This window comes from Musa acuminata, chromosome BXJ1-8 (genome assembly GCF_036884655.1).
Source record: "Musa acuminata AAA Group cultivar baxijiao chromosome BXJ1-8, Cavendish_Baxijiao_AAA, whole genome shotgun sequence".
In the NCBI taxonomy this organism is placed as follows: Eukaryota; Viridiplantae; Streptophyta; class Magnoliopsida; order Zingiberales; family Musaceae; genus Musa; species Musa acuminata.
The window spans coordinates 36,489,460-36,506,361 of record NC_088334.1 but is presented as its reverse complement, the minus strand read 5'-3'; the positions used below and the strand labels follow the sequence as shown (position 1 = coordinate 36,506,361).

The window sequence follows — 16,902 nt, the reverse complement described above, 5'->3', positions numbered from 1 at the left end:
CAATTAGCCATCAATCACGCCGCATCTTCAGCTGATCCCTGCCGTCCACGTGTTAAGGTCGCACGTCCCTCGGTCGTCCGCTGGGCCTATTTCTAGTTAATCCGCTTACCGCGCTCTCTGCCGCGGAGACGCGCACTTGTAGTGGGGCCCATTGCTCGACAAGAGATGCCTCGTCTGTTGGGTGCTCCTTTTCCCACCATCATTATGTGGTAACACCACTAAGTGGACTTACTGCGCGAATGATGCTTGATGAACGGTCACGATTCACGGCTTCGTCTTCTACTTGATCTCTACTCGCACACTCTCCATCGAAGCCCGCAACAAGCGAGCGATGTCTCACCACCTCGTCCCACTCTTTCTCCTCCTCCTCCTCTCTTCCGCTGCCGGTGGTGCCAGTTCCGCCCCGCATTCTGATCCCTTCACCGCCGGTAAGCTCGCCCACCCACATTGCCATTACTTCTCCTTGTAATGTCCGTACACTTGGCCCAATTCTTTGATTTGGAAAGCGTAGGCGTGGGGTTGAACATCGACTGTGGCGGCACCTCCAACTTCACGTCGGAGTTCGGGCGCCCCTGGGTGGCGGACCGATACTACTCCGGCGGGGCCGTTGGGCTGGTGGCGGAGCCACACCACTTCCGGTTGTCGCAGGAGCGCACTCTCCGCTTCTTCCCCCCGGTCTCCGCCGGCAAGAAGAACTGCTACTCCGTGCCCCTCCCCCCCGGCCGCTACTACCTGCGCACCTTCACCGTCTACGACAACTACGACTCCAAACTGCGAACCCCCAGCTTCGACGTCTCCTTCGAGGGCACCCTCGTCTTCACCTGGCGCTCCCCCTGGCCCGAGGCTGCCGCTCGCTCCGGCGCCTACGCGGATTTCATCGCCGCCGTCCCCGACGGCGACGCGGACCTCTGCTTCTACAGCATCGCCACGGATCCCCCCGTCATCGCCTCCGTCGAGGTTGCTGCCATCCACCCTCTCGCCTACGGCGCCGCCTCCACAGGCGTCGACCTCATCCTAGTCAACTACGGCCGCCTCACCGCTGGCTCTTCCCTCTTCGGTCCCGGCTTCACCAACGACTCCGACGCCTTCTCCCGGGTCTGGCAGCCGGACGCCTACTTCCGCAGACGCGATGTCCCCGTCAAGGCGCTCTCCACCGGCGGCCACCAGATCCTCGGCGCTAACCAGGCGCCCAACTACTTCCCCGTCAAGGTGTACGAGACTGCCGTCACCACCGTCAACTCCGCGGACGCTCTCATGTACTTGCTGCCGGTGGACACGCGTCTCGATTACATGGTCTGGTTCCACTTCGCAGAGATTGATTCCGGGGTGACCATGGCCGGGCAGAGGGTGTTCGACGTATTGATTGGCGGGGAAAACGCGACGAGGATCGACATCTACAAGGAGGTCGGAGGGTTCACAGCGTTCAAGTGGCATTACATCGTCGAGAACTTGACAAGCACGCCGTTGGTCGTGAAGCTGGTGCCGGTGGTGGGGAAGCCCATCATTTGTGGGCTTGAGAATTATGCCATTGTGCCCTTGGATCTTGCCACGGTGCCAAGCCAAGGTGCGTGATTCAAGAACTCGAAATGGAATGATCTTACGACTGCTAAGAACAACTTGCTTTCATGTTGATTATACATAATCTCTTTCTGTTATTTTGACAGTGATGGCGATGCAGGCGTTAAAGGAATCACTGCGGATACCAGACAGGATGGGTTGGCATGGGGACCCCTGCGCGCCTTCCACATGGGATTCTTGGGAGGGCGTCACTTGTCATCACAGTGACAATGGACAGAATCTTGTTGTAACCCAATTGTAAGCAACACAATCTCGTTCTGCGAGCAGCTTTTAGAATGCCATTTTGCATGTTCTTGATTCATACTCTTGATCAGCTAGCGGTGTTTGGTTGTAGTTTTGCTGATTAGTCTTTAATATCTGCAACTTCATTCACCAGCATAGTCTTCCAATGGCAGAGAAAATCTGATGTCACACATCTTTGATGACTATGAAAGTTATGCTCTGTTTTTTCTTTAACATTATTGTAAGGGAAAATTGCAAAAAATAAGCCATAGATATCAATGAAATTACCGTGAGTGCTCAGTAGGAAATTTTATAACCAAGTTATTGTGAAGGCGGTATTTCCTAGCTGACTGCATGTTCACCTGCTTTCTGTGGAAATGGGAATTGGGCAGCAGAAGCTGTGGCTGTTTTCCAGTTCATCATGCTTCCTGTTGACTTGAGTGGCAGGTGAATGGTCGTAAACAGTGGGTGGGTAGGAAACGTGGCTTTCTTGTTTGGATTAATTTGAAATTGCATAGAATCTCCTACTGAGCTAAGACATTAAGGAGATCTGTATGTCTGGCTCAAGATATTATGACATCAGAGCTACTTTCTTGTGACCGAACATCAACCTAGTTCACTGGGACAACAAAGATTATATGCTAGGCTGAAGGTACTTTGTCAGTAACCAGGTTCAAGGTTCAAAGACTATGCTAAATGCCAACCTAGAACATTAATACCTATGCCCATATTCTTGTGATGTGTAAATTAAGGATATAGTGGCAGAGTATGATTAGCAAGGCAATATTCCCAAGTATTGTCTTTCTTTAATTGTGTATTACTATCCCTCCTTTCTCATATTTCCAGCTATAATCATTCTGTTCAAACATGCTATAATTTTGGTATAGAATTACATCCCGTGCAAAAGATTAAATTGCAAATATGTCCCATGCATGTGTGAAGTTATTTCTCAGGAATCTACCCTTACATGGATTATGCATACAATGTCGAATTCTGCATAGGCTGCATAAAAATGCATTTCACTCTGCCTATGACCATTCCTATTCCTAAATCTCCATTCATATTTCACTATTGAGACAGGGGACAATTTAGGTTTTTTGTTTTTTTTTTGCTTATAGTTCATCTTTAAATGTGGTAATACTGTGCAAATGATTGCATCAAGCATTGTTGGTTATTGTCCTTTACTCCTTTATATAGTTTGCTATGTTAAAAGATTACTTTCTTTAACATGGATATAGATTCTGTTAGTGCACTTGCTACTTTGTTAGTATTAACTTTGTTAGATTGGAGTTAGTCTATATTGGTTTCTCGACATTGAGCTTTGTGCCTTCTGTCTGAAATTTAGGTGCAGATGTAGCTGACCTGCTTTGTTTTCACATATTTCTGAATAGCAGGGATTTAGGCAGTCAAGGCTTGAAAGGTTCTATTAGTGACAGAATAAGTCTTTTAACAAACTTGGTAAGCTTGTAAGTATCAGCTTCTCTAATTTGCTTTTTATAGTTGACTTTTTATGTGCATTGTACAAGTGGAGATACTTGCTACTCATAAAAGAGTTACAGAAGGCTGCTTCTGTACCAAATATGGTTCATATGATCTCTTAAATTGAAGAGCTTGTAGTCTATCTGTCTATGTTGACAGTTTGACCAGCCTTATGAAGCTGTTAGGTGCTAAAACTGCCAATTGCCTTTAGCTCTAAACTCTGCTCTCTGTGATAGGTGATGAAAATATTAAATACTGGAAACTCATTTTAATGTAGATCAACATGTAGAAAATAAAAAAAAAATTGTTAATCTCGATATACATTACTAACTTGGGAAGGATATCTATTTTAGATGCTTCTGAAGACTGTATTTGACACACCTTTTCATCTGTCTTAACCAGTAGACTGATGATTATATCAGCTTTTTGGAAAACTTTGTTAACTTTGTTAACATTTTCGAACTAGATATATCTGGTATGTGTTCATCAATTCTCTTATCTCCCATGCTTACCGCTAACAATTTGGACAGGAATTTGAGTTCCAATTCCTTGGAAGGAAGTCTGCCATCAGGCCTGGGTCAAGCATCACTTGTGAGCTTGTGAGTTGTTTTTTGATATTCATGTTCCAGTCACAGATTTGCCTTTTTTCCCCAAATGGCATAGTGAACTACTTCTTGTTATATGCTTCTAACACATTTTTAATTGGTTATAAAAATTATTGCATTTAATTTTTATGACAATTATATTTTGAGCACTATAATATATATTTTTTGCAGCATATCTGTCTTTTTTTGTCTCGAGTCCATGCAATGGAGACCAAATTGATGGAATGCACCTAAACTGCATATTAATAAATTCTTGTATGGTCTCCGGTTCTTGATTCATTGCACAAGTCAGTTGATGTCAATTCTGCATAACCTGAACTGAAATAGAAAATAAAAGAACTGTAAAAGACACTTCGTGCCATTTGGTTCTATAGGTGATAGATTAATGGATTATATACTCTCCTTTCCCCAATTTATAGTTATAATTTTTCTGATAAAAATGAGGTTATGACATCATAAATTGAATTTTACATGCCAAAGTTACTGGGCAACCATATGAGGCACGAGAAGAATGTAATGCCTTCCTCAGAAGGTTTTATGGCTTTAATATCTTTATGTCATCAATCTGAGTAGTTATGACATCATAGTCAAAGTAAATTTATAATTCTACCTTGAGATGTTTGTATGGCAGATTTATCACTTTGTTCTGCGACTTCAGTAATGTTTCTTTTTCTAATCAGGGATCTGTCATCAAATCAGCTTACTGGTAGTATTCCAGATTGCTTGGGATCCTCAAACTTGAAAGTCGTGTAAGTTGATAGAAATGCTCTTGAAGTGGCTTTTTGTTTTACATTATTGATCTTTAGTAGTCACAATCAATATTTTAATTCTTGTGATCAGCTCTCTTCTATCGATACAATCCATAAAATCTTACAGTTGCCATACATTATCCCTTAATCCATGTCTCAAAAATAATCAGAGAAAAATACTAACTCATAAAAAATACATAAGCTATTCTAGGAAGATATGTTCCACGAGGTAGATTAACAATATCATTCAATTATTATTCTTCCTTTGTATTGCCATGCTTGTGTCCAAATTTTCACTAGAAATTGGCTGTTATGGAGGCACACCAATCACTTCCAAAGGATGGAGGCATACCAGCCAAACATATTCCATGTCCATTGGAGTGTTCTGTAAACTGTGGGCTAGTATATGTCGATGAAGTTATTGCATATGTAGATTGAAGCACTTGCATGCATTAATCTTACTAACCATATGACTTACGGAATCATAGAACAAGAGGTGGTCAATGCTGTTTCTAGTCCATAATGCTTAAAATATCAAGGACTATCTTAATTGGAGGCTCTAAGAGTAATTGATCACATGAACATTAGAGGCAGCTACCGAGAGTAGGCTATGCTTTGCTCTTGCAATTTTATACTGGTAACGGAATTCTCTTTTGGGAACCAGATAGAACTGGGGACATTTTTGCTGCTTTCAATGCCCTGTTTTATTTCATGAACATATTCTGATATGAATTTTCAAGTGAATACTTACCAGAATCTGGTTTCACAAATGAATCACGTGTTCACAGAAGGTAAAAGTTCAATTGGAGTCATCTCAAGTTTGTTACAGATTATATTACTGAAACACACTATGCATGATTGATAAAATACATATTTATATATCGGGATAGGTTGACTTTAAAAATAGGCAGATAGCAAGCGATGTCCTGCCGGAGCATCATCATGAAGCTCCATTTTTGAACTTCTTGTATTTGGTTTTTTACATGACTCTTTGTTAACAATTTGGTCAATAATTTTCTTTTATTGAGACAAAAGCATAGGCAACCATTGGAGGAACTTCTACTTATTCATAGCTTAGCATCTGTATTGTTTCTCTAAAACGCCATCCAAATTTATCAAGAAAATGGGCAGAAGATAAAAATATGAATCCTTGCAAAAGAGTGAGTGTTGAATTTCCATTTTGTTTGGTTCTAACTTATTTTAACTTGTAATTTTTCGTGCAGATTATTAAACAACAATCAGTTGGATGGACAAGTTCCTGAGAAACTTTATTCAATTGGTGTACATGGTGGAATCATAGAGTAAGCTATCCGTGAATTTTCCTCCCTTTCCTGACGTTGCTCTTATAACGATCTTCCTTTCTTGTAGAATTATTCATGTTTGTTCTTATTTCAAAATTTTCTGATAAGATCTCGGTGGCATTTGGTTTTGAAAAGCTATTCTCCAACTTTCTGCAGTTTTTCTAGTCTACATAGTAGTTAAACACAAGACACATGCACACACAAATTATTTTGGTGATGGAATTTTTTCATACTAATATTTTTGGTCGACATGTATAGACACGAGCATCGCGGGCTCTCTTTACATTTGAGAGAGATGAGAATATTATAAAAGTTGGTAACTTTAATACAATTCTGGTGACTACTAAATGATCAACTAGCCTAATACTCTGTAAGTGGCAGGATTATCATGGGAGCTTCAGAACAATGCTTATGACCATCTTTTCTTTCCTTTTTTATTCAAGAAATAACTAAATGCGCAGGATGGATTTTGTAGTTATATATACATACAAATTTTTGAGATGATACATATATTACTTTGAACATTGATAGATCAGTCTTTTTACTCTATGACCTACAAAAGTTAATGGTAGTTTATCATTTAGATTGATAGAGCTATCAAGTAGCCACAAGTGCCTCAATTTACCGGATATTTATTTTATATTTTACATTATTTCTAAATGGGAAAAATCACTTTTGAGAGTTGAATGAAAGAAAAAATAGAGGGCGAGTAGAAAAGCAAAATAATTTGAGAAAATATGAGGATGAACTGAGAAGGAAGTAAAGAGGCTGTGACATCTTTTACAAATCCTTTTTTGTTACAGGGTCCAAATTTCAAAATACTTAAGATAATTGTTTTCTTCCTTTATGAATTAGTGCACAGAGATGGACCTTTGAGCATTCTATATCCAGAAATAGGATACCCTGAATGATACAATTTTTTTACTTCCTTATAGGTTCATAATTTTGCATTTCTTTTTGTTGTGTGGGAAATAATTGCATTTTTCTTATTCAGTCTCTCAGGTAATAAAGGGCTTTGTGGTGTACCCACTTTGCCTGCTTGCCCTTTGTTTTGGGACAAACAAGGTCTTTCTGCAGCTGGCAAGATTGCAATTGGTTTATCATGTGCCTTCATTCTCATCATGCTACTCCTACTTTACTTATTCTGCATAAGAAGGCGAAGCGATGATTATGATTTTGAGTTTCCTCAAGATTTAGTATGTGAGTACGATAACTTGCTACAAGGTTCTTAGTTTTCCAACCTTTTCTCATTACATCCTTCTAGCTTAACAAAATTACTACTCCATAAATAAGAAGTGAGATTTTGTTAATTGAGAAACAAGATCAAAATAAAAGTTATGACTATAAGATACCTCGTATTATGATTTATGCTCAACATACTTTAGTGCATTCTGGTACCGTAACTTTGCTTATTATGTTTCTTCTGTTGTGCCACACTGATACCCGTAAAATCTATTATTACTTCATTACGACATATGTTCTTTTCCAGTGTACTTTGAGCTGAACAATAAGGTGATCAGATAGACATCAACATAATAATAGAGAAGAGCTGGGGAGCAGTACTGATTGGGATCTAATATATATATGCTTGATTTACCTTCCGACTTAAATATTAGTCTAGTCTCCAATAGAGAGGATTTAACTCCATATTAGACTACTTTTGAGTCTCCTTCCTAGTCTACTAGTGTTCTTGACAATCCTCCCAAAGTGCAACTGGAATGTGGACCACAACTGGAATAGATCACTACTAAATGAGCTCCATCCACTTATGTTAACCTGGTTATTGAGGTAGATCATGTTAGCTCATATGACACCGTTAGCAGTGAAATAGAGTAACTGAAGATGTTTTGAGTGACCAAATCCATTCTAGGATAATGCATTTTTTGATTAGTTTGGTTTCATATATCTTAATTCTTAAAGGTTCAAATTCTAGGGGCCATGCACTTATTTGTCAACTCAACATCAGTGTTCTAGTAAATATGTACTTTGGGGAATGATTATGTCTCTTTGCAGTCTAAAAGATACGGATTGGGATTTTGCGTCTGATTCATTTTTTAACCTTCATCAAGTTGCCTTTTAAGTGTACGTTGGTTAAAAAATAGACATAATTGGAACTCTAATGTCTCCCAGTTGAAAATTTAGCATGCTGCCTAACCAAGAAGACTTTATTCACCTTATGAGTAGTGTTTATTCGTTGCCATCATGTGGTAATTGAGTATTTGGCTATAAACTTGATTGATTAAACCTTCTACAGGCATTTTTTCTTGTTTACTTCTGAATCTCTCAAATAAACTGTACATTTTATGTACACTATGCTTCCACTTACTACATTTTCCTTTCTCCTTGTCTCAGCAATTGCAGCAAAAAGAAATAGGTACCAAAGGCAGAAGGTGATGCTTGTTGAGATGGAAGCACCAAATTCTAATGGTTTTCCAAGCACCTCGGCTACACATTAGCGGTCTTATGATTAAAAAGAAGATATTCTTTGATTTGGAAGGGTTTTCATATGGCTTTATTGTAGTCTAAACGTATGACTTGGTAGCAGCAAACGTGGAGTTGATTAGCTTAAGGTGTGGGGTGTGTGATGTTAGGGGTGAAGTGTGTACATAAATAGAGTATAATCTATGACCATGGAATCAGCCAAATTTTGTTAATTCCCAATATGAATTTATGTATAATATATACATCCTCCAGATGTATGCAAGCGGCAATTAAATTGCTGCTGGATTGAGAAATATTGTATTATTACACAGGTAGATGATATGATGCTCGGGAAACATGAGATTTTTTGCTTGTCGTGATGAATAATATTTTTTATTGTAACTTAATGTTAACCCCTTTTTTCATTGGTTAATGATATTTTATTAGTTACGATTGGTCCCAGATATATATATATATATATATATATATATATATATATATATATATATATATATAATCAATCAGATTATAATATATATAATAATATATTATTCTAATACATATAATAATAATATAATCAACCAGTGGTCCCCAATTCTGAGCTTGACCTAATCAATCTGATCATAATATTATAATAATAAGTATAAATTGAATAAAATTTAATATTTTATATATGACTTCACGAGTGTAAGTGAAAGATTTTTTTCGAGAATATTCCATAATTTTGGAGGAAAATGATGTCATTTGTTAAGTGTTCAAGGGTACACGTGTAAACTACCTCAGCTTCATAAAAATGTAAATACGACGGGAATTGCACGTGGGTATGCCTATATCATACATTTTGTGTTAAGAATGAGGGTATTGAGGTCATTGCATGTGTCTCCAAACCCTAGCTCTCCTTGGCCTTATTACTAATAATTTTCCCGTCTTCTTTTCTTCTCTTCCCAGAGCAATTCCTTCGCCGCCGTTCTCCGCCGCAGCCGCCGGTCAAGATGAAGTACAACCCGCGCGTGTCGAGTTCCCGGAGGAAGTCCCGGAAGGCGCACTTCACTGCCCCGTCGAGCGTCCGGCGGGTGCTGATGAGCGCTCCGCTCTCAGCGGACCTCCGCAACAAGTACAATGTGCGGTCGGTTCCCGTGCGCAAGGACGACGAGGTGCAGGTGGTGCGGGGCACCTTCAAGGGCCGTGAGGGCAAGGTCGTGCAGGTATACCGCCGGAAGTGGGTCATCCACGTCGAGCGCATCACCCGCGAGAAGGTGAATGGCGCCACCGTCAACGTCGGCATCAACCCCTCCAAGGTCGTCATAACGAAGCTAAAGCTGGACAAGGACCGCAAGGCCCTCCTCGACCGCAAAGCCCGCGGCCGGGCCGCCGACAAGGCCAAAGGCAAGTTCTCGGCCGAGGAGGTCGCCGCCGCCGTTGCCGGTGCGCCCTCTCTCCAGGAGATCGATTGATCTCATCAATCCCTCCAACGATTAGCCCGATCGGTCCGTCCTTCATCACCTACCTACTATAGTTATGTCGTCATCTTGCACTACTACCTTTGCTTTTTCGATATCTAAGAGATGTTTTTGATTTCGAACTGTGCGTTGTTTCTGGTAGATGATGGTTCAAGTAAAGTCTACTATTCTTATGACTAGATCTAATTCGAACCTACATCAATGGATTTGATGCGAACATTCTCTTTTAGATTCATTGCATGTGTTCTTGAATCTTGATTCTTTCCAGGCTGATGATGGGTATGCTGTTAGTCCTCATTTGCGTACTGATTACTGTATGTGATTTCCCTTCTGTTATGTTGTTCGTCTCTTCTATTCTTCTTGATTCTTATTATTTTAATCCGTACGCCATCTTTTAATAGGCTGTTCATTTCTTACGTTCGTGATTTCCATTATCGTAGAATCATGGATATTCTTGTGTTCTTGATTTCTCTTATTCTATAATTATGAAAGTTCGTGATTCCATCTTTTAATATGTTGTTCTTTGATTCTTTGATTCTGTTTAGGGTTGCTAGTTTCTAATTGAGGCCGATTGATGTTGCAGATAGTGTTTCTTGAAGTATAGGATAGTGCTTTGAACCAAGAAATTGAAGTTAGTATCTATTAATCAGAGCTCTATCACTTCTGGACTCTGATGTTTAGTTTTAGCTTTATTTTCAGCTGAGTCATCATAGGAGATCCAATTGATTAAATTTTGATGCTGTGGTTTTCAGAAATTATTGATCCTATCTTATAATATGTCGTCCGTGTATACTTAGGTTCTTGATTTCTACTATTTTATAATTATGGAAATTCCTGATTCCATCTTTTAGAATTTTGTGTGTTATCTTGTATTAACATATGTTATTATAGAATCATAGATATTCTTGATCCTACATTAGGGTTGCTTGTTTCTGATTGAGACCAATTGATGATGCAGATAGTCTTTCTTGAAATCTAGAGCACGTCAGAATAGTGCTTTGGAACAAGAAATATTGTAGGTAGTATCTATTGATTAGACCTTTATCCCATCAAAATCCGATGCTTAATTGTAGTTTTATTTTCAGATAGGTCATCATGGGAGATCCAATTGGTTAGGATTTGATGTTGTGGTTTTTAGAAATTTTCGGTCCTATCTTATGTTATGTTGACAGTATCTTCTTATTTTCTTGATTTCCATTATATTATAATTATGGAAATTTCTGATTCCATCTTTGAAATGCTGTCCATTTATGTTAATTTATATTATATAAAATTATGGATATTCTTGATTTTTAAATTAGGGTTGCTAGTTTCTAACTGAAACCAATTGAAAATGCAGATAGTCTTTCTAGAAATCTAGAGCTTGTTAGTATAGTTTATTGAACCAAGAGATGGTGAAGTTAGTATCTATGGATTAGAGCTCTATCCTTTTAGATTCTGATGTCTATTTGTAGCTTTATTTTCAGACAAATCATCATGGTAGATCCAATTGGATACAATTTGATGTTGTGGTTTTTAGAATTCTTGATTCCATCTCATAATATGTTGACGATGTTTTCTCAGGCGCTTGATTTCTATTATTTCATTATTATGAAAATTCCTGATTCCATAGTTGTTTCTTTGTTCTTGATACATATTATTATAAAATAATGGATATTCTTGATTCTACATTAGGGTCTACAGTTTCCGATTGAAACCAATTGATGTTAGAGATAGTCTTTATTGAAATCTAGAGCTCCTTGGAATAGTTATTTGAACCAATAAATATTGAAGGCAGTATCTATCGTTTGAGCTCTTCCTTTGAAGTCTGATGAATAGTTGTAGCTCTATTATTAGAGTAGTCATCATGGGGAGTTCTAGCACGTTAAAGTTTCATGTCCTCGGGTTTTTTATTTTGATAATTATATAATCATTGAAGTTCTTGATTCTTCCTTAGGGTTGTCAGTATCTGATTGAAACTAATGGATGGGGCACACAGTCAATAGTGAAATCTAGTGGCTGTTGGAGTAGTGCTCTGAACCAAGGAAATTTTGAAGCTAGCATATATCAGTTAAGAGGGCTCCATTCCTCCAAAATTTTGATGTTTAGTTGTGGGGCTTTATATTTTCAGATTGATGCTATGGTTTTTTGCCCGTGGGTCATAACAAGGGGAGACTGGGTGGTACACAATTTCTAAATTTTGTGTTTTCAGATTGTTTCGAAATAAGAGGAAATATATGTCTTAAGGGGGAAGGTTGTGGAATTTAAGTATGACTTGATCCGAATCCGAGTTTGATGCTCCATATATGCATATTGATCCGAAGTGTGTTTGGATTACAGTCATTATTAGAACACGAGAGGGAGCGTGATATTTGGAGTTTTGCTTTATCAACTGAACCATGTTTCACAAATGGTTATTAGCTTTGAGTTCACTTCAGATCCATATACATATATGCTTTACAGGTTGCATTACATATGAATCAATAGACTTCAATAAAATTGATTATTTAAAAAATAATTCTTATTTATATTAATTTTGAATTAGTATTAAGATGAAATTATTTTTGTTCATTCGCTGCTTTCAACGGCATCTATTCCTTCGGTCAGCTCTGCCTTCCAGCTCCTTTCGTCTCCTGCCACCATCGTTCGTTATCTTTGTTGCTCGGGTCATCTTATCATTGACATTCGAATTTCAATTTATCAAGTGTCACTTTTTGTCGCGATCGGGTCTGTTACCGTGCGCCCAATTCCACTCGGCGGGCCTGTCTGACTCCGTTAGGCTTTTAGGCGTCACAATTTCCAACCAAGAATACAGGGGAAACTAAGATGATATACACCGATTCGATTAAGATGAAACCACTTCAAGAAAGTGGAATGAAATCAAAGAAACAGAAGGTTAAAGGCAACGCAAGATATCCGACAAGAAAAAAATTCACTTCCAGCCAAGTCATTGCGATCGGATCTCTCCAGCATTAACCTTACCACGAAGCATCTCGATGCAAATGATGTAGTCACATTACCAGGCTCAAGAAACTACCAACATTCAAAGATTTGTTTCAGATGAAACCAACTTGAGTCATGCTTTTCTTGGTAATTAGAACAAAATAGAAAAGAATCCATAGAAGAGAATAGAAGAACGCAACATAACGACTCCGACGAGAAAGAAATCATTTCTTCAAATCAACTCCCCGCCAAATCAACTGCAACAATCTGTAGCCCTTGAAGAACCTTCCTATACAACTGGATTCAACTATCTCGAAGCAAATGAGCTACACACCACGGATTCAGAAACTATGTACGCAAAGTACCGATGCAGATGAAATCGAATTCTTTAGCTTCAATAAGAAATCCATTAAAGACAACATAAGAAAAGATAGACCAATCAAGAAAAACAAAGCAGATGAGAGGGATTAAGGCGACATCACAACTGCATCGAGAAACAAATCACTTGTTCTGACTAACTCTTATCCGAAGCTCTACAGCAATCGGTAGCCTTAAAGAACCACCCTATGCAACCAAACTCACAAGTATTTTTGAATTAAATGATCTACTCATCACGGACTCAAGGAACCAAATTCTTCCCTCATGGTTAAGAGTGTTGGTACGGAGATATTATCGACTAACCAGAGTCCAGGAATTAACTTATCAAGCTATCATAAAAATATTCATTGTATCAAGAGGTAAAATATATTAAAACTTAAAAGAAAAAGTTAGCAAAGAACAAGAAAGTACTCATTGTATCAAGAGGTGACTTGGGACGAAATGAGTACATCCGAAGATGAGGAGCAAACCGATGAAGACGAAGTTATCCTTAATGACTCTCGACAATGAGGTAAACAACTCAAATGAAACTCCTTTACCTTATTTTAAAATTATTTGATACTTTTCATAAGTTATTTTTAAATTAGTTACATGATTGAAAAAGGCCCTCGGGCGCTTGCCTAGGCGCTCGGGCGAGGCGAGGTGAGGCCTGAGCGCCTCGCTAATGTCCCAGGCGACGCGCTTCAAACAGGCGTCGCCTGGGCGCTCGCCCAAGCCCAAGCGCTGGGTGCTTCGGGCGAGCGCCTAGGTAAACCAAGTGACCGAACCAGGATTTTAGGTCTGGTTCGGTCCTAGTTCGATTGTTAGTTGGTTCAATCGAACCAACTAAACCGATATAACCCTTACCCAACCCTAACCCGCTGCCGCTCCCGATCCCGATCCTGATCCCGATCTCGCTGCTCGTCGCTCCTACTCCCGTTGCTGCTGCTCGCGCCTCTCGCTGCTCATGCCTCCCGCTGCTCGTGCCTCCCGCGAGCCCTCCCACGAGCCTTCTCGCTGCTCGCGTCTCCCGCGAACCCTCCCGCTGCTCGCGCCTCTCGCAAGCCCTCCCGCTGCTCGCGCCTCCTGCTCCCTTTCCCTTTCCCCTTTCCGCTGTCGTCGCTCGCCGTTGCTTCCTTATTTCTCCGTCAGGCTCAGTATACAGTATACTCTTAATATTAAGTTTATTTGAATTTTGAAATGATTAATTTTCAATACTGTTAATAGATTAATAATATATTATTTTGATTTTAATGTTGTTAATTTTTATTTATTTGAAATTATTGCTAGGTTTCAACATAAATGGCAAGTGTAGAGAGCAACTCAATAGAGTCTTCAATGGTATCAAAAAAAGATCTTGTATGGAAGTATAATTATTTGAAGGATCCGAATGATTATAATGTAGTGACTTGCATATTCTGTGATAAGACTACCAGAGGTGGTATTTTTCGTGTAAAATAACATCTAGTAAGAAATTTTAAGAATGCAGCAGCTTGCAAAAAATGTCCACCTAAGGTAAAAGAAGAGTTGCTGAGTTATATGAATGAAAAGAAGACACAAAAGAATGAATCTTATGGGAATTTACCAGAAGACAATGTTGAACATCTCAGGGATGAAGAAGAAGATTATTCTATGAGTATTAACCCAAGTGAAAAAAGAGTATACGACAAAAAGGAAAATGAAGTTATGAGTACTAAGAAAGGTAAAAAAGGACCGATGGATCTATATATGCTTCAAGGATTCCAGAAACAACAAGGGCAAGCAGGAGGCTCAAAATTTAGACAAACAAATATAAGTGATGCTTGTGATAAAGAAATAAGAGGAAGAATAATTCAGCACATTGCTCGCTTCTTCTATCAGGCTGGTCTTCCCCTTAGTACAACTCGTTTAGATAGTTTTAAGGATATGATTGAAGCTATTGGAAGATATGGTGCAAGATTAAAACCTCCAAGTTATTACCCTTTTTTGCTGCTTAGGGGATGATATTTTTCGCTCCAAAAAGTACTTGAGGCTTTTAGGGTCGGTTTTAATTTGAAATCGTCGGCCAATCAAGTAGGGTCTCCACCTCGTTGCTGCGCGCACAATGGCGAGCATCTCCTTATCATATGTTGACTTATTTTGATGGGAGGGAGATAATGCCTTGCTAGTGTATGTGAGTGGTCGACCATCTTGCATGAGAATGGCTCCAATTCCGACTCCAGATGCGTCGGCCTCAATAATGAAGGGTCAGTTGAAATCTGGTAGTGTTAGCACCGGCGTCGTCGTCATGGCTGCCTTAAGTTTATCGAAGGTAGCGGAGGCTCTGTCCGACTATTGGAAGACATCTTTTTTCATTAAGGAAGTAAGTGGTGCACTGATCTCTCCATAGTTTTTCACGAACTTGCAGTAGTAGCCTATTAAACCCAGAAAGCCATGTAGCAATTTTATGTTCCTCGAGGTCAGCCAGTTTTGCATTGCTCCAATTTTGAAGGGGTCTACTGCCACACCTTCCTCTGATATGATATGCCCAAGATATTCCACCTTCTTTTGAAGAAAACAAAAATTCATAATGGTTGTTGTGTGTTCAAAAGGTGGTTTTCGGTATGTCTTCTTCGCATACTCGTATTTGATGATACCCGGATCGAAGGTCCAGCTTTGTGAAGATTTGTGCTCCCTTAGCAACTCATCTACTACTGGAATAGGGTATTTATCCTTGATGGTTATGCCATTGAGAGCTCAGTAATCAACACATAATCGCCATATTCCATCCTTTCGTATGAGGAGCACCGGTGAAGAGTAGGGACTGCAACATGGCCGAATAACTCCTATTTTGAGCATCTCTTTTACAATTCTTTCTATTTCATCCTTCTAGAGATGTGGATACTGATATAGCTGAGCATTTGCTGGAGATTTGCCTGGAAGAATCGTTATACAATGATCATGCCGACGGGTAAGAGGTAGGTTGCGCGGTTCGTCAAATATATATGAAAATTCAGCAAGCAAAGGAAGTAGATTTGGATCTTCAAATTATACTAGCTCTCCCTTAGTTTGCTGCTCAAGTTGTACCAAAAAGCCGCTGCATGCTTTATGCAAAATCTTCTCCATTTGTTGTGTGCAAATCGTCGTTACGTCGCCCTCACGTTTCCCGTGTAGTATCACCTGTTTCTCCTTACTGTAAAATTTTATAATTAGTTGCATAAAATTCCATGAAATATCACCTAATGTCATCAAAAATTTAATTCTGAGTATGGCCTCATGATCATCAAGAGGGAGGAGGAAGAAATATGCAATTATCTCTTGGTCCTGCAGCAACAGTTTCACCTGCAGGCACCTATGATCACACTTCAAAATCCGTCCGTTGGCGACCTTAAAGACAAACCTGCTGCAATTCTCAATAGGTAAGTTTATATAAACAGCAACCTTACTGTTTAGGAAGTTATTAGTGTTGCCTGTGTCGATGAGAACAGTGATCGGTTGTTGTTTGAGAAGGCCTCCAACTTTCATCGTTTGCGGGTTTGAGTAGCCAACTAGTGTATGTACCGTAACTTCGGTCGGTTGTGGCTCTTCTTCTGCATCTTCTTCTTCATATTCAAGGCTCTTTTTTGGATGTTCAATGACCTCTTCTTCTATCAGTTCAATCATAAGAAGTCCCCCTTTACTACAGCGATGCTCACGGCTCTACGGCTCGTCACAATGCCAACATAACCCCTTCGCATATCGCTCCCGAAGCTCTTCTCTTGTTAACCTCTTTGGTGTAGGGACTTTGTCGACAGTAGGGGGGGCTAAGGGCTGTTGGGAAATCATAGGGGGGGGGCGACATCATATGCGC

At 39.6% G+C, this 16,902-nt stretch overlaps 2 protein-coding genes across 3 annotated transcripts; both read left to right on the top strand.

Annotated features, from left to right (window-relative positions):
• Window positions 1–279: 279 nt before the first annotated feature.
• LOC135587762 (receptor-like protein 4) lies at window positions 280–8,725 on the top strand. 2 transcript variants are annotated; one of them, XM_065079510.1, is made up of 9 exons: window positions 280–428; window positions 512–1,564; window positions 1,665–1,815; window positions 3,195–3,266; window positions 3,810–3,878; window positions 4,565–4,633; window positions 5,857–5,934; window positions 6,929–7,134; window positions 8,287–8,725. In XM_065079510.1, the coding sequence occupies exons 1-9, from the start codon at window positions 332–334 to the stop codon at window positions 8,388–8,390; spliced, it is 1,899 nt and encodes a 632-aa protein (XP_064935582.1). In that variant the 5' UTR covers window positions 280–331; the 3' UTR covers window positions 8,391–8,725. The 2 variants fall into 2 exon arrangements, with proteins under 2 accessions (XP_064935582.1, XP_064935581.1); XM_065079509.1 differs by having other exon boundaries at window positions 3,192–3,266; window positions 8,287–8,541.
• Window positions 8,726–9,282: 557 nt separating this feature from the next.
• On the top strand, window positions 9,283–10,044 carry LOC135587761 (large ribosomal subunit protein uL24y-like). The gene has a single exon (XM_065079508.1). The coding sequence runs from the start codon at window positions 9,348–9,350 to the stop codon at window positions 9,807–9,809; it is 462 nt and encodes a 153-aa protein (XP_064935580.1). The 5' UTR covers window positions 9,283–9,347; the 3' UTR covers window positions 9,810–10,044.
• Window positions 10,045–16,902: the final 6,858 nt, after the last annotated feature.

Bases quoted from the DNA above. Each gene is read 5' to 3' on its own strand.
- LOC135587761 (XM_065079508.1), top strand. From the start codon at position 9,348: ATGAAGTACAACCCGCGCGTGTCGAGTTCCCGGAGGAAGTCCCGGAAG.
- LOC135587762 (XM_065079509.1), top strand. From the start codon at position 332: ATGTCTCACCACCTCGTCCCACTCTTTCTCCTCCTCCTCCTCTCTTCC. The intron at 429-511 runs GTAAGCTCGCCC...TGGAAAGCGTAG, and splicing joins TTCTGATCCCTTCACCGCCG to GCGTGGGGTTGAACATCGAC. The intron at 3,879-4,564 runs GTGAGTTGTTTT...TTTTCTAATCAG, and splicing joins CAAGCATCACTTGTGAGCTT to GGATCTGTCATCAAATCAGC.